This window comes from Dendrobium catenatum, unplaced genomic scaffold (genome assembly GCF_001605985.2).
Source record: "Dendrobium catenatum unplaced genomic scaffold, ASM160598v2 fragScaff_scaffold_575, whole genome shotgun sequence".
Classification (NCBI taxonomy): domain Eukaryota; kingdom Viridiplantae; phylum Streptophyta; class Magnoliopsida; order Asparagales; family Orchidaceae; genus Dendrobium; species Dendrobium catenatum.
The window spans coordinates 71,336-89,401 of NW_021319037.1; the positions used below are offsets into that span (position 1 = coordinate 71,336).

An 18,066-nucleotide genomic window follows, 5' to 3' on the forward strand; every position below is an offset into this window, starting at 1 on the left:
TCAATCAAGTTAAGTAAAGGTGGATATAAGTTTTATATTAAGTGCAGATGGTACTGCTCTAATGACATGTTAGATTTTAGCCAAGGCAAAAAGCATCTGGAGAGTCTGCTATTATTCTCTCCTTTCTAGCTGGTGCATTGAAGTATATGTTAATATATGTGGGCAAAACCTCCAAATTATTCCTTCCCTTATTAAAAAATATTGTAATGGTAGTGTGATGTAGTGGATAGAAGACTCTAGACTAAAGGAGATAAACTAGTCCCTAAATAGAAGACTCTAGACTAAAGGAGATAAATTAGTCCTTAAGCATAAGATAGGCTAAAATGTTTCCGCATCACAGTGCTTACAAGTTGAGACATGATGGAATACAATGTGACTTTTGGTTATGGGCTGCCATTTTTTTTTGGAAGGAGGGCCACTGTCTTGTGGAACATTTTGGCCTTAATGTCCGGGGCCTTTTTCACTGCCCTCAATAAGCTTTAGTTTCTTATTTTATTATAGATGGTCAGTGGGCTCTTCCGTATTACAGATTATTATTTTGTATATTTTAAAGCTTTCTATTCCATATGGGAATTTTTCACTTTGGGGAAAGGCTTTGTAAGTTGGATGGGCCAATGAGGTTAGCTGTTTGATGGTTTGATTGGGGTTAAATTCGAGTCAAATAGGATGATGTAATCAATATTTATTATATTTAAATATTATAATAATGATATAACTATTTATAAATATATAATAAAAATGGAAAAGAATTATAATATGAAGTATAAAAATTTTTGTTGTTTAAGGGTTGGCTTATAAGCTGCATTTATAATTAAAAAAAGGGAAATTTATATACATATCATATTATATCATTTTATTTACATATCTAATATTTAAAATTTTAATATTATATACATATCATCCTATATTATTTTAATATTAAATATACCACTCATATTTTCTTCCTACTATTCATATATTTTATTTTTATCACTCATATTTGATATGAAAATGAACTATGGGTTGTATGTATGTAATATTAAAGTTTTAGGTGTTTAATATATAAATAGAATAGTATAGGATGGTATGTATGTACATCTCCCATAAAAAAATTGGCAGAATAGTTTCCCTTAGATAAAATTCTTAGAAGCAAAATAAAAGTAATGAAAAGTATGATTCTTCTCCCTCTAATTGATTTCTGGAGTTTTAAGAAGGAAAAAATAAGTCTCCTACATCTAATCTATTTTTGAAATTTAGCAAATGATTGAAGTTTTTTTTTTTTTTTTTCAAAAAAAAATAAGGACTTTTTTCAAAAGAAATCAGATTAAGAATGAAAGAACACAACATCTTTTTCAATCTACAAGTATCAAATGCTAATAAAAAAAGCCTCTCAAAATTAAATAGTAAATGCAAGAATTAAAGAACACATCGTGAATGCGAGGAGAATAGAGTAGAGAGCGAGGGTCGAGGAGAAGAAGTGATGAACTAACAACAATGGGTCGGTGCGGAGTTGAGTACGCGCTTCTTCGGTTCCTTCTTCCTTGTGGCTTTGCGAAATAGAACCAGACGACGAATAAAACGAACCAGAAGAAGCGTATAAAGAAAACTACAGTAAGGTTTTTGTTTTTTGTTTTCATTTTGAAAAAGTATAAGTTTTACCCTAGTTAATTTTAGGCCATTGGATTTGGTTTGAACAGCTCAAATCATTTTTCAAATGAACAGCCCGATTATTCAAAATTGAGACTGGTTTAGCGGTTCAGCGATTAAACCACCGGTTAGAACGGTTCAATAGCGGTTTTGTGTGAAACTGGTTTTATAGTACACCCTAACCAGCCAGTTGGTTAGTCCGATCCTATTTTAAAGCCTTGCTTTGAAGTACTAAGATCTAGATTCATAATTTTAACTATGCCAGTAAGATTTCTTACAAAATCAGTAAGGATATCCCTTTTGTTGCTCGTTCTTATATTTCTCTTCATTATTGGTAGTGTAATATTAAGATCATAGTGATAGAAATTTGTCTATTAAACTATACATTACTTTTTAAATGAATAAATTAGAAAGAAATGACTTTTTTAATCCAATATCATTACAACATTAATTGTGTATTTTAATCATATTTTTATTAATTTTTCTAAAAAAAGTAATCAATATGTATTTATTACATATATAATTAAATTATTTGTATTAAACTTAAACCAACAATCAATGAGGCTCACAAAGAAGAAAGATCTCACTGCCACTAATTTTTCAAAAGAATAAACCTTTTAATCGGGTCTACATTCTAATAATTGCATCTCCCCTTTCAAATTGCAATGATAACTACTCTATACATTTTTCCTTTCAAATGCTTTCAATCATATGGGTGGGCCGAGAAGTAGGCCAGAAGGCCCACGAGTGGGGCGTTGATATACGTGGTCGGCTCCGACTGCTGGAATATGGGCCGAGCATCCGGGAATATGTCGCTGATATTGGTCGGCCCGCCCACGACCGCCCCGATCAGTAGATTTGGGTTCGGTTTTGGGCTCAGGTAGTAGGCGCCACCTGCTTTGCACCCGATCCGACCCGGATGCGCCTCCAACGAAGGCAAGGAGCTGGCCCGATGGTGTATGTGCTGAGGGTACCTGTTCCCATAACCCACCATGTATGATATTCCCATCGGGTTATCTCCCAGAATATAGTCCACCTGCAGGTAAAGTTATCAGGTAGGTAGGTTATGGGTTATTAGAAAATCATCAGGTAAAATTATCAGGTAGGTTATCGGTACCTGGCGCTTGGCCGCCATCCTGAGCTCAGCCGGCGAGGCCGAGGATGCTCCACATGGCACATGGCTATTGGCGTGGCTGAGATAGTTAGAGTAGGCGAGGAGGAGGAAGGAGAGGGAAGTAACATGCTGCATATTGCTTCCTCCAGTCTTGAATAGCAGACCGCCTTCAGTTGCAGGAAAGATGCAAATGTGAAAAATAAATTGGCTGAAATTTGGAATTTTTAATTGTTTGAAGGTATTTGTGCAAAGAAGATTTACCTGGAGAGTACTGGATCTCTGGGTGAGAGGAGACGCCGGGGAGAAGAGAGCAGATGAAATCGTCGGCGTTTTCCTTGAATGACCGGAGATAGTCGTCCTTCCCCATCAGCACTTCCTGTGCACAAGCCACCCCAAACAATATCAATTTGCAAAAACAATCCCCTTTTTCAGGGATGGACCGAAAGGGGCTAAATTTTCCGACAGAAAAGCAGATTCTATTCGGGAAGTCAACGGTCAAAACAATCTTGATTCTCGAGACGGCCGTACCGACGGGAAAAAACTGGATTGGATCAGGTCACCGGTGTGTGAAGTTAACGTAAACATACCTTGGAGATGAGCACGTTAACGCCTGCGTGTTTGTTATCCCATCCGAATTCGTGTTTCGTGTCGCTGGCACCAAGCACCTCCTCGTTCCGCTTAATGTACTCCCGATACTCCCTCCTCCTCGTCGCCTTATGCAGCCAGGCCGCGCCCCAAAGCAGTTCATCCTTATAACCTGAGAAGTCGCAGTAACACGGACACACGACATTGTGTAGGCTTGAACTATAGGCCCCGCGATACTGATCCGCGAAATCAAACACGCGGACAGCTCGTTGCAGAAGTCGGTCCGAGTAGTCGGGATCGCGGAGTCGGAAAACGACGGCGGCTGCGGCGAGTGCGGCGGAGGTTTCGCCGGCGACGTCGGAGCCGGGATGGGAAGCGTCGACTTTGTAGACTGTGCGGGGGGTGTCCATATCCTCGGGGCGTTCCCAGCAAGAATGGTCGCGGAAGGCGTTGCCGACTTGAACGTAGAGAGTGTTGGGGATGGAAGTGGCTTTGAGGAGGTAGTCGGTGGCCCAACGGATGGCGGTGATGGCGTCGGAGAGGTGGTTGGGTGTCATTGTGTGGCCAAAGTCGATGACGCTCCAGGAGAGGAGGGTGGTGGTGAAGGCCATGGGGAAGCCGAATTTTATGTTGTCGCCAGCGTCGTAGTAGCCGCCGGTGAGGTCTACCTGAGAGATACGCTTCTTTAGTAAACAAATTGAAAATCTTTTGATTAAAAAAAGTTCAGTTTTTTTATTAGAATAAACATAGTAGATTAAATCTAAGGGGTATTAAAAAATGTTTTTTTTTTCATTTTGATTGATGAAGCTACTAAAATGAATCTTTTAATAAATTTTAAAATTTTTTTATATAAGTGTCTAATATGTTTACTATTTTGATCGAAAAGTTAGATTAATTTATTGCTGTTCTCTGCTTTACCTGTATCAAACAGAGCAGAGCAGAGTTCTTTTTTTTTTTTTTAAACTTTTTTTGGCTTTTCCTCTGCTTTATCTGTACTAACAGAGCAAAGCATGGGTTTTTTTTCATTTGATAGCTACCTGAGCGAGTATAACTTGGAAAAGTTGACACACAGTTTTATCGAACCTAGTAAAAAATTATTATTTTGCTCGAAAGAGTGGAAGAATAAATGAACTGTTTATGGCATGGAGCTGTGCCTTAGTTTTTTTATTCTTCTAACATGAACATAATCAAGTTCATTAATATGCTTAGGAAATATTTTTACTAGTTCTATTTAAAAAAAACAAGCTGAATAACTCACATTTTCACATTATTCAAACAAACAAAAGCTTTCATGAAAAATGAGCTTATTTTTTGACAACTTATGCGTCATTGTTAAGGAAAAGTGGAGGAAAGGATGAAGAGCTTACACCGACGGAGGCACCGTCGTGGAGGGCAGAGTCGCGGCGCCAGGAGATGCGTTGGGATGGTGGGAGACGGCCGGAGCGCTGCCCCTCGAAGAAGAGTATGCTTTTGTAAAGGGCATCCGAGTAGTTATGCCGGGCTGCTGCAGCGGCGCCGCAGGCAACGGCCGCAATGAATAGAAGAAAGGTCGCCGGCGGCGAGCGGTTTGCCATTGGTGAGCTGAGCAATAAATATTCACAGGGAGAGAGTGGAGGGGGAATAAATAGGAATGGGCACAGCATGTGGAGGGAGAAGAATGAGCGAATAAAAGGAAGACGCGTGGCTAAAGAAAAGGAAGGAGAAGCCCGTTGCGGCGCCGGTCACGAGGAGGTGGAAGGAGCGAGTAGGGCTGTAACGGGTCGAAGAGAGAGAGAGAGAAGAGAGAGAAGAGAGATAGGAGAGGAGGATCACGTGATCATTATGGGGAAGCGGACCGTTTGCCATTTCCGTTGAGTAAGCAATTAATTGACCGTTGGAGTTTTATGGCGGGGGGGGGGGTAGCCGTTACTATTGTTGTTTCAAGGCCTGCGAGAGAGAAGAGAGAGAGAGAGAGAGAGAGAGAGAGAGAGAGAGAGAGAGAGAGATGAATTGGATCGGAATTGTCTGGTAAATTTTGGGAAGTAATCAATGAGTCAACATGCATTGCCGACGAAATGAATGAGATTTAATTGGGTAAGATAAATGCTAGAGTTCAAAGAAATATTAATGAATTTCATAAAGACAATAATGAGCAGTTGAATGGGGGCATAAAATTGTATTAATCATTAAATTGCTCTAAAAATATTAATTTTTTTCAGTGTAATTGTAAATCATGAGACATATTTTTCATAAAAAATTATAAAAAATGCATTCATAATTATATTTATTATCGTAAAAAAAAGAATAGATATATCGCTTTGTATATTGTTATTCATTAGAAATGAATATTTCTTCCATAGGAGTGTTAATGAATTAAGTTCAAATAAATTAATTTTATTCTTAAGATTATTAATTTGAATTAATTATCTGAAGTCTTAATTTTAAACTATATTTAGAGAGGGAGAGCCAGAAAGAGAGAGAGAGAGCTCCCAATGTATTATGATTTTGAATGAGATGAAGAAGCACTTCCTTCTTGAGCTTCTTGGGAGAGGAGGGAGATAGGAAAGGAGGAAGGTAGAGAGTTGAACTCAAATCTTTATTTCTTAATTATCAACCCTACTACAACATATAACCTTTGTTTATAGACAACAAATAGCTATACCAATGATAATATAAGTCATTCAAGAATCTAAAGAAAGTAAAATCATAAATTTTGGACCAATATCCAACAATCTCCGCCTTGATCCTATATCTACACAACAAAAATGATATTTGTTGTCCACAAAGAATAACCCCGTCGGTCTTACCGCGAATTGCATCCACTGAATGGTTAACAACTCCTAAAGAATGACACCACCATCTTCTTGAGTTTCATGCTAATGCGCTTTTACCTCCACCTCTCGACAGATCTGGTCCTGTTGTACTGTGTCTCACGCAGTCAGTTCCCACTCCGACTAGCTAGCCCTTGCACCCAGCTAATATATATAAACACCGCGTCTAACACCATGCACCATGTGCGTCTTTCTTTCGCACCCAATGCTTCCACCTATATCCTGCGCCTCGTGCTCGTGCCCTACGCCTCAAGCCCTGCGCCTTGCACTCATGCAATATGAATATGACCACACCCTGCATGTATCCACCTGCGCACTGAGCCCTACACATTGCCCGCGCCCTGCTCGTCTCAATCCCACTCCGTGAGCATTCACCTGTGCCCTACGCGGCCTTAATGATCCCATACAATCTCCTCGTACGCCGACGCTCTTCCGCACTTTCACTCCCAGCATTGCTCCTCAAGAACAGTCCGACTCAACTTCAGATAACTAAATCGATTTTCAATCAAGAAACGAAAGGTCCCGCTTCCAACTGGCCACCGCCCGCGCGAACCTAACGCCAACAGTGTTAGAATGAGAAACTAACTCCAATGGTGACTTGCGCCACACTAAGCTTTGCCACCAACTCCACTCACCAACATTAATTTTTGGAGGGTTGTTTGTTCTTCATAAGAACTTGCCTCAATTATTTTTATATTATAAATATTTTTTTTGCAGACTATAAATAATTTTAGTGAATACTAGATTCTTTTATATAACTATTTTAATTTTTTTTTTACTTTAGTATAAAGTTGCAGTTAGAATTTTTTTATATATGATCAAGTACAAAAGATGTCTTGCTATCACTATTCGTTCATTTATAAATAGAGGGATTTACATACATATCACTTTATTTCTTGTTATTTATATATCTAACACACAAAATATTAATATTACATGCCTACCACCCATAGAACAAATTTGAATGTATGGAATGAAGTATTAAAGTTTATAGGATGAGATGAATGATAGAAATGAATTATAAGAGTGATATATTTGATATTAAAGTTTTATATATGTGGTAGATATGTAATATTAATGTTTTGAGTATTAAATATGTAAATAGCATGAAATAAAGTGATATGTATGTAAATTTCCCTTATAAATATTATTAGAAGTCAACGGTGACCTATTATATTAGATTGAATTGAGCTAAAACATATAATTTATGGAAGTAATTAACTATAGAAGTTCCTTTGACAAACTTCTTTTTAAAAGTTTTGCTTCTTTTCTTCTCTACTCTCTTATCTCTTAAAAACTTTGGCTCTCCCTTAATATATATATATATATATATATATATTAAATTTGTTATATATATATATATATTAAGGAGAGTGGCACATTTACACATGTTAAGAATTCAATATGGACCCTACACATTATCAAACTAACAAAATAATCTCCATCATTTATTTTCTATCTATCATATCTACCACACATTTTTTTATTTACAGCACATCACATATTTCTGAGATCTTATCTATCATTTATTTTCAGTCTATCATTAGAGGTATTTCTCAGATCTTCTCTATCATCACTATATTTTTTGAGATTAATTATGACTAAAATTTGATCAAAATATTGAGATTGACATCCACCATAAACATCAACACCAACTTCTTCCATCACCAACAAGATCAGTTTTCAACATCACCAACAATATTATTGTCAACATTGACGCCTGCTAACTCAGGTCGACTCCTTAAATAATATTAATTCTAAAGCTAGCCATCAACATCAATGCCATTATTGGGCATCACTAATGAGGCTGATGCATGTTATCAATATGAATACCAACGCCTATAAAATAATAAAAACCATAAATGATGATTCCCGATGTCTACACAAATGTTGATATCGTTCATCATTTGCAAAGTTGAATTAAGCTCACCATTAATATTAACATTGACTCTAGTCTTCTTCAATTAGCTTGATATTTATCATTGACAATAAGATCGATGCCCGTTATGATTAACCTAGCTAAGGTTTATCGTGGACACCAACACCAATATTCGTCTTTTCCAATAAGATTGATGCACACTATCAACAAACAACGCTCACCTTCTCCAACAGTATTGAAGTCCAATGCTGACACTTAAGTCAATGCCCACGATCACCACCAACACTAACACTCAACATTGACATTAACAATGATGCCTATTATTATCACCATTGTGATTCTCCATCATCTCTATCAAGGCTAACACCAACACTTCGTAACCAATGCTTTCTCTTCTGTAAACAAAATGATAGAGCAGACTACTAACAATCACTTAATGATATTTTTAATGACTCAAAGCTCATCCTTTTTCCACCATAGAAGTCATCTTCTACAATTCATTTTTATTATATTTTATAAATAACTTCTCTAGTTACGGGGGAGGAATTCTTTGTAACTCAAACTATTTAAATCATTTCATTAAACTATATTAATTGTCTCTATCGTATGATATTATTATAAGCATTCCTTATTAGTTGGCATGGTGATATGTTTTATTTATGGAGCCCACTGTTACCAACCCTCTTTCAAATAAAATATCACTTGAGACATTAATGGTAGGTTTATTTATCCAACGGTCACATGAGAATCTTACTTAGTTTATTTATATTTCTTTTTCAATAGATTAACAATTGAATTAATTAACTGTCCCCTTCATCCCAACTAATATGTTTCAATTTCTGACAATACCTCACAAAATCTTGTGTAAGCTAAACATTAAAATATTTATAAATATAAATGATTACTTGCATTTTTAGATTTTTTAAACTTGACCGCCATTTTAGAAGTAAAAAAAAATAAAAAAATGCTCAGCTCAATAGTTCGTGGTAATTGAAGTGAAGAATATATTAACATATTGTTTAGGGTTTATAATTTGTTGAAACTTAAATTTTGTTTGGGATAATTTTCTTACTATTTTCTAAAACAATTTTTTAGTGCAAAATATTTTTGAACTAGATTTTATTGTACTAAAGAGCTGTTTTTTGAATGTGACTTCTCCTTTATGGTGCTTAAAGATCTGCTCCTATTTGTTGGTACCTTCTTTCTCAGGCTGAATCATTTGCAAGCGCGTGATTTTCTGGATAACATACCTCAGCTCAATACTTTGGAGAAAAACTTTTGTTTCTTTTTAATGAATTGCGCTCACAATTTATCATCTTTGGAGAGAAATAAACAATCGGCACTTCTCCAATGCTTGGTTCAATCCGTTTTCCGTCACGCTAGCTATTAAAGTGGTCGTCAGTTTTAAAGTGGGGAGATGGAAAAATTATAGACTCAAGGAAAAATTTGTTGGGATTATTTAAATCGGTTTCTGCTTTTTGAGGTTTTAATTGTTCCTTCGTGGAATAGGGGTTTTGTTGTCTGGATGATGATGAACCAGGATACCTCATGCTGGTGGGTTTTTTCTTTTGGTTCCCTGCTACCCCTTGGTCCTGCGCCTATCGATTTTGCCTTGGCAGGTCTGCGAAAACCAAGGGACTTCTACGACATCTTCGCTGCCTCCGCCAAAATTCTGATCAGTTTTGATGTTTGATGCTAACTTGGTGTACTGAGTCCCATTTTGATCATCTTCGCCGTTTTGTTTGTTTTTTGGGGATAGTGTGGTTATTTGAGTTCATTCTTTTATGTTGTTGTTTCTCTAATAAGTCTTTTATATTTTTATTTGTAATTACTCTTAATTTTTAATACATAGACTTTTGCCCCAAAATTTCTCGAAAAAAGAACTGTTTTAGAAAGCAATGAAAAAAATAACCTAAACAAAACCTTAAAAGTATAGAGCTAGACATGCTGGCCTTCATTTTTCTTTATGCTAAAATTTTACTTCAGTTGAAACTTTTTTTTTTTTTTTGGGACATTTAGGCCATATAAGGCAAACTCACACACACAACGTATACACAAGGACTCGAACCTTGGACCTCTTAGTTGGAAGCCTAAGCTTTCAACCAATAGGCCAAGGAGAGTTGTGTCAGTTGAAACTTTCAGATGAATCCCTTTAGGGATGGGACATATGACTTCATATAACCTTGCAATAAATTAAAAATTTATTTATTTAATAAAAATGTATTACACTCTTTTAATTTTGTTGGTTCTCACTTCTGTATATATCTTATGGAGAGTGGAGTATTTATACATATTAACAACTCATCCACGCCAAACATTATTATTCTATCAAAATAATCTTAATCATATGTTTTCTACAGCAAATTTCTTACTCATGGAACAAATCACATATTTCTCACATATCTTATTTATTATTTGAGGCTTTCTATTGAAGACTAAAACTGCATGCAAAGACAAGCTGGAGAGTAATGCACTTCAAAACGACAAACAACAATAACTATCACTAAACTTAAATTTTTTTTTTGGAAAAGCGCCCATTTATGGGCAGAGATTTTATTTCATCAAGCAAAAAGTTACAAAGTACTTACAAGAGAAATCACAGCTCACTAATACTCATAGAGCTACAAGCAAAAGTTAAAAAAAATCTATAGAGTACAAGTTTTCCAATTAAGATACACAACAATAAAATAAGAAACTACGCCTGCAAGAATCCAAGCTCAAAAATAAGGCAAAGCTTTGATATACTTGAAGATCCACAGAAACCATAAAAGGAACCAAGAGCATGGGAGGATCGCCCCCTTACTTCAGGAGAAATTATTAGGTACGGAGTGCGGACGGGAGAACCGTCTGCACACTAGTATAAAACAGTGTTCGGTACCGTTCGGTACCACTCGGTACCGCTCGGTACCGCTCGGTACTCTGTGTCTGTGCAGACGGTTCTCACCCCGTCTGCACTCCGCACCTAATAATTTTTCTTACTACTTCAGGGGGCAAATGCGCGCCCACCCTAATATATATATATATATAAGAGTTTTGGGATTCTCCCCCCTCAAAAATATTTTTTTGCCCGAATATGCCCCCATCTTGCTCGTGCCTACGCATCCGGCCAGCTCATTTGTGCTTGCCCACTTGCTCACAAAAGAATATAATTTACATAAGTATCTTGGGAACGATGAACCAAATACAAAGACAAATACTAAAGAAAATCCCAAAATATTCTTACAATCAAAATTTGTGCCGGGGAAGCTGCCCCTTGGCAGTTGGCCCCGCGACCTAACCGGGCATATCAAATCCCGCCAAGGGGCGCTGCCTCCTTGGACCCCCGACATGTCTGCGAAGCGTACAATGTTTTGGCCATCCTTAAAATTAAGGCTGAATCCACCTCTGACCAAGAGAAGTCTAACTATAGAATAATCCAAGGCACATTGACATCCAAAATAATCTACATGCTCCATAATATGAATTGATAAGCACAAAGGAGAACATGACCATCCGAGAATCCTAACCATAGCACGTAAAATCGGACAACCATAATGAAGAGAAGCCAAAGCATATTATGTAGTAAAAACACGATGGAGAGAATCCAAATACTTGGAGAGCATAAACAAGCCACGAACTATCCTGAGTAGGCCTCATGAGCCTAGAACAAAGAAAGAAAACATAGATAGGAGTAGAGTATACATAAAAACACCGAACTAAAAGAAGAGACCAACAACAAATTACAGGGTAAGGATTATAGAAGGGTTTGAATTGTAAAATGATCAATTATTTACATAATCACAAATGCTCCACAATCAAAAAGAATAATTCTCCATTCAACTCACAAGGCTATTCTCAAATCAATAAATATCAAAAGAAATAAAGAGAAAATAATAAAAATAGACCACTGTAATAGATAACCAATAGTAAAAAAAAAAAAAAAAAAAAAAAAAACCCCCCCCAAAAAAAAAAAAAAAAAAAAAAAAAAAAAAAAAAAACCACCCCCAATGAAGACAACAAACACCAACACCCATACTAGGATGAAAAGATGAGAAGAAAGGAAAAAAGAGAACACCCTAGCCAAAAATTAGATAATAAACACAGAGATATGATCATAACAACGCAAAAATATGCAAAAATTGAAACACCTGCCATGGTAAGGAAAGGAGAGCCAGCTAGACCACTAGCAAACTAGAGGGAAAAAAGGAACTCAAAGAAGGATTCTCCATTCAAACCATCAAAGCTATTCTACTTAAATACATAAAAAAGAATCACAGAGATAAATAAAAAACATGCCACAACAAATGATAATCAAGAGGATAGATACAAAATTCAAGAATAGCCAATAGCCAACAACATTAAAACCAGAATGAAGAAATAAGAAGACAATAAAACACCTGCAAAAAGGAAGAAATAATACAACTAGACCAACAATATACTAGTAACCAACAAAGGAAAAAGAGAATGAATTATTTTCAAGGGTAAGATAAACCAAAATCATCAAACCTAACCAGATCATTCAAAATTCTAAAAGTATGATCATCGTTGAAATATTTAAAATTGACCAAAGATGCATCTCTTTTAGCTAGCCAAGCTACATGCACAAGCATTCCATTCTCTCTAAATATGGGAGATTCTATAGGTAACATGTGATAAAGAAGCCATAATTCTAGCAAATAAGTGCAAAAGAGATTCATTATGTCAACAATTGGCAGAAATTAAAGCAAAAGAACTTTAGAATCCTATTCAATTCATATATTCTTTAATTTTTTAGAAATGTAAATGTTGATGCACAATGATAAAGCGCTCAATTCAACAAAAAATCACTTTACAATTAGGGAGAGGAGAGGAAAAATCATATAAGAGAACACTTTTATAATATCTAATAACTCCATCACAACCAGAATTATTAATGGAAGAGGAACCATCAATGTTGAGTTAAACATACTTCATTGGGGGTTTAATTCACTAAAAAATCTCAGAATCGGAACTTTGACTATCATTAGCGAAAGAGATGAGAAAAAATTAAATCAAGAAGTAATGCTTTTAAAATGATTGTCTAATCTTATTAGCATTAAAAAGGAGATGTATCATGTTCTCGAGAAAAATTATAATTCTATCCGAGCTCATTTTGATACGTTGTGTTCAATCCATAGAAACAAAAAAAATTGAATTCACCATTCATAAAATATTTAAAGACATGAAAATCTTGATCATTAAGGAATATTGCAAATCATACTCATAATATTAGAGGGCAACAAATTAGAGAAGATTCTGATGTTGTCTACCATCCTTTATGAAGGTAGAAACTTTAACATTGGAGGTAGAGTGCGTGTTAACAATAGAGTTAAGAGAGCCAAAATCAGCCTAGTCATCTTGCCAAAAAAAAAAAAAAAAAAGGTGGAAGTACCTTTAAAAAAACTTAAGACTTTAGATGATCGATAGCTTACTACATTGAAGTCCATGTTTGATTTTAAAAGCACCTTTTTTTAAAAGAAGTGCACAACCGAGTGGTGTTTGACGTGATGGTGGTGTCAGCTTGGAGAAATTATTCTGTGCGGAGGCCGGACGCAGAACGCTGTCCATAGAGACTAACCATAATGCACTACATCAGCTGTACCGAGCGGTATAGAGTAGTACCGAGTCGTGGTAACGAGCACAGGAGTGACGTGGCTCATTCTAGTTGGTCTCTGGACGGAGTTCGACATCCCCACAGAGTAATTAATTAGGGTGTTTAGCACCTTAGGAGAGAGCGGAGCTTGAATAAATGTAAGATTAAAAGCATATTTAAAATTGTTATTTTAAATCATAAATATCTAAAAACTTGATTAAAACTTTTAAAAAATTAAATTAAATAAACACCTAAACACTTGAATATTTGTATATATACCTATTTCATTTACTGGCATTTGTATTATCGTACTATATATATGCTACTTTAAACATATCACTTATTCTCTTTATAATTAAAAAAAAAAACCAAATCATATTTTAATGTGCCAATCGGCTAATGACTAACACAACATCTTAAAGGAAACTCTCTAACTTCATTTAGGCTTCGTTTGAGACTGATTTTTTCATTATTTTTAATGCAGTTTTTTAATACTAAAATTAAAATTTTTTACTAAAAAATTGTTTTAAGAAGCACTAAAAAAATCATCCCAAACAAAATTTTAATCAAATAAAATCGTAGAATATTAAGTTGAGATAGAGATTAGGGGGATTAATTAGGAGAAAGAAATCAAGGAAGAGAGGTCGTGTGATATTGGCGCGGCTCAATTGGACTACAAGACCAATGTATATATTATCGCTCATTGGCCAAGCAGTTGGATTGTGCCGCCCCAATATTACATCAATCGCCATTAAAACAGGAACTTGTGCGGGCTAAGCAAAGGAAGAAAGAAAGAGAGAGATGCATGGATTGGTTCATAATGCTGAAATGATCCATTATTTATAGGCGAATTGAGGAGACTCTTACTCGCCAACGATGACAGTAATGGACAAAAACTCTTCTTGTTTGCTTGCCGGCTCCGCACTATATTCATTAAACAATGTAGTTGGATTTTTGTTTTTCTCAAAATTTTTTCTACTTTCTTAATAACGCCTATATTTAAAGTTTAAGGATCTGAACAAAGTCAACCCTATAATTGACTGGGTGTAGGGAGTAAGATAATTGGGTTGTAGTTATGATTATATTTTATGTTCCGCTGACTTTTTTACTTGTTTGATTATTAATTTCATATATTTCTCAATCTCCACCTTCCATTTTTGTTTCGTTTATTCTAAATTTTCAAAATGATCTGTCGGGAGTGAGTACACATTAAGAGAAATGGCCAAGTCAAATATTTCGCTTTGTCACCGTACATTTTGACAACAAGAAATGTCAAACAAATGATGATGCTACGATTTATTTATACCTCATTGTGGTAACGAGGGTGATGAAGATGATGATGAACACATTGATAATGACTAATTTTTTTTATTATTTTATTTCTTTTGATATATTATTATTATTATTATTAAAATCACATTAAATAAAATGAAGATTTCAAGTCTTTACTGAATCAACGGCCCTCTAAAAATACATCATTTGAAACAAAACTTACGAGTAGTCGATCCAATCTATTGCAAGAGAAAACAAAGGAAAAATGCTAAATAAAAGAGAAGAAACAAGAACCAGTAAAAGAGCAGATAGGCCAACAGAGATCAACGACTAAGGAGGACTCAAAGAGAGCAAAACCCGATCAAGACAACCATGCAAACAACATAAGATCCACGATAAGCAACATACCAACATTAAGTGTCCTGCAAAAGAGGACACCACAACTACCTAAAAGAATAGTTAAGAAACAAAACAAAATAAAGAAAAGGGCAAATTTTTAAAATGAGCAAAGTTAATAACTATATTAGGATTAGGAGCATGAAATTAATTAAATTTAAAAAGGAGCAGAAATGCGATCCTGGTTTGCGTTTTCTGAAGAAAACGCAAAGCAGGATCGCATTTTCTGAAGAAAACGCAAAACAGGATCGCATTTTCTTAGAAAATGCGATCCTGCTTTGCGTTTTCTTCAGAAAATGCAAAGCTGCAATCCGTTTTCTTCATCAAAATGAATGCAATCCGTTTTCTTCATCAAAATGAATGCGAAGGTGGCATTCGTTTTCTTCATCACCCGAGCCCGGACCCCGGACCAGTCTATGCGAGAATTCAGGCGGAATTGGTCACGGGTCAAGAACCCGTGATTTCCCCTTGCTAAAGGTCCATGAAGCACTCATTTCATGGGGAAATTTTTTTTTTAATCCTTTATTTTGCCTATAAATAGCAGCTCATAACGAGAAGAATATTTTGCTGTTTGAGGTTGAGTATAAGGCAACGGTTGCATCCATTAAGGTTAGTCTTTACATTTAATTTTTTAGATCTTATAATGTTCAATTAGTGTTATTTTTGATATTAAAGAAATACTTGCAATTTGTTATTACAAATTTTGTTGTAATATTTTTTGTATTATTCTACATCATATTTGTACATTGTTGAAATTTTTTTTCAAATATTGTTGAGAAGTTGATGTTGAGAGCAAAATATGTTGATATAATGACATGAAAAAATTTGGAAGTATTGTTGAATAAAATAAAATTGTTAGAATAAAAAAATTTATATATGCGTTTATTTTGCTGTTAGTATGTATATTTTAATTTGTGTTAATTTTTCCCATCATGTATATTTATATAAATAGTGCGTTTTAGTTGTGATAATTGTTGCCATGAAAAAAAATATTTGGTAGATAAATCATTAGAAAAAATACATTTTGCAGACAAAGAGAGAGGTAGAGAGAGATTAAGAGTGAGAACGTGAGTTAGATAATTTTTTTTTGGCATAATACGAGACTATATGTAATTAACTTAATTAAAATACCAACCCAAATTAATAACCATGAGTTCGAGGTGTTTGGCATGTCATGTAGGTCATTTCGCTTTATTATTACATCTCTACAAACATGCACTTGTTCGTGTGGTCACCCACAGATTTATCACATGCCATGCAAACATGCAGTAATTGCTTTGAGTTCACGACGTTGGGATCACAATGCTTTTGTATCGACCTACTACAGCTTAGTCTGTTATAAAGAAAGTTATTCAGGAATTTTCCATGTAATCCCGGAGAGGACACTATGGCCACCATATAATGAAGATCTTGGCATTATACCATTGTTAGCTCCTACAATCCGACGTCGTTCAAGGAGACCTAGAATTAACCGTTATCGTAACAGTATGGATGAAACTCGTGCATCCTCAAGCAGAACATGCTCTTTCTGTCATAACAAGGGTCACAACATTGCTACATGCCCTACTAATCCAAGGACAACAACGAGGAGAGATTAGGTTTATTGAGAAATTGTAATGGTTATGTTATTTCAAATGTCATTTTGCTTGTACCAATATTTAATTAATGTAATGTTGTTAAATTGGCTTCAATTTTTTTTTACATATTAGTAATTAATATAAAAACTTTAATCTTGTAATGGTTATCTACTCGTCTCAATAAGATTCTTTATATTTCCAATTAGACGGTATGGAAGGTAGAGGGGAAAGAGGTCGGGCACGACAATCTAGACGAGGTAGTATTACTTATACAAATTTTCACCACTACTTGAACCAACGCTGCCACCTTTGCATGCATTTCGCTAAATTTCGCGAGTTTGGGAAGAAAACGGGAAGCTCCTTTGCATTTTCATGCAAAACGCAGGTCTGCTTTGCGTTTTCTTCAGAAAACGCAAAGTAAGATGGCATTTTTGCTCCTTTTTAAATTTTATTAATTTCATGCTCCTATTCCTAATAGAATTATAAACTTTAAACCTTTTAAAAATTTCCCCCAAAGAAAAACTACAACAACAAACCCCCAACCCAACACCCTTTCCAAACAAAAGCCAAGCACTACCTCCACAACTAGCATCACAACAATACCTCCCAACAAAACAACCCAAACCAGAATGAACTGAAAAACCCACAACCAAAGTGAAAAAATCAAAACCCAAGCCCAAGTAAAGACGATAGAACTTTTTTCTTTTATTCTTCCTTCTACGTCGACGTTTGCCTCCATCATGACTAAAAGCTCTTTCAATAATACGATTAACATTCAAATTGCACAATGCTTGAGCATCCTCATCTGACCCAAAAAAATCATCCCCAACACCCCCATAGGGTGAGGAGAGAGACTCATCAAGCTAGTCATTTTTATCTGAATTAATTGCTAATTGAGCTTTCAGTACCTCATTTGATATAATCAAAATAGGAACATTAAAAAAAATGCTTGTTTGTATTAGAATACATTTATATACCGTCATTACTATTTACGGTTTTACCTGTATTAAGCCTTTATATACATCCATGTATCCTGTAATCTGCTCAACATAATATACATTTCTTTATTCTCAATTCTCTTTCTCGGCTTTCTCTTCTCTCTCCCTGCTTCAACTCGTCTTCTTCTCTGAGTTTGATGGTTCCAACATAGTCACAGGAGAGTCCATAGAAACAACCATCAGACCAGAGGAATTAAATGTATCCCCTACCGCAACAGG

The 18,066-nt window shown here is 35.4% G+C and overlaps 1 protein-coding gene across 1 annotated transcript; it reads right to left on the bottom strand.

Moving 5' to 3' along the window:
* Positions 1–2,329: 2,329 nt before the first annotated feature.
* LOC110111735 (endoglucanase 17) lies at positions 2,330–3,951 on the bottom strand. The gene is made up of 4 exons (XM_028694832.1): positions 3,328–3,951; positions 3,002–3,116; positions 2,744–2,907; positions 2,330–2,662 (listed from the first exon to the last, which is right to left on the bottom strand). Exons 1-4 carry the CDS (start codon positions 3,934–3,936, stop codon positions 2,330–2,332), a joined length of 1,221 nt encoding a protein of 406 aa, XP_028550665.1. The 5' UTR covers positions 3,937–3,951.
* Between the last annotated feature and the right edge of the window lie 14,115 nt (positions 3,952–18,066).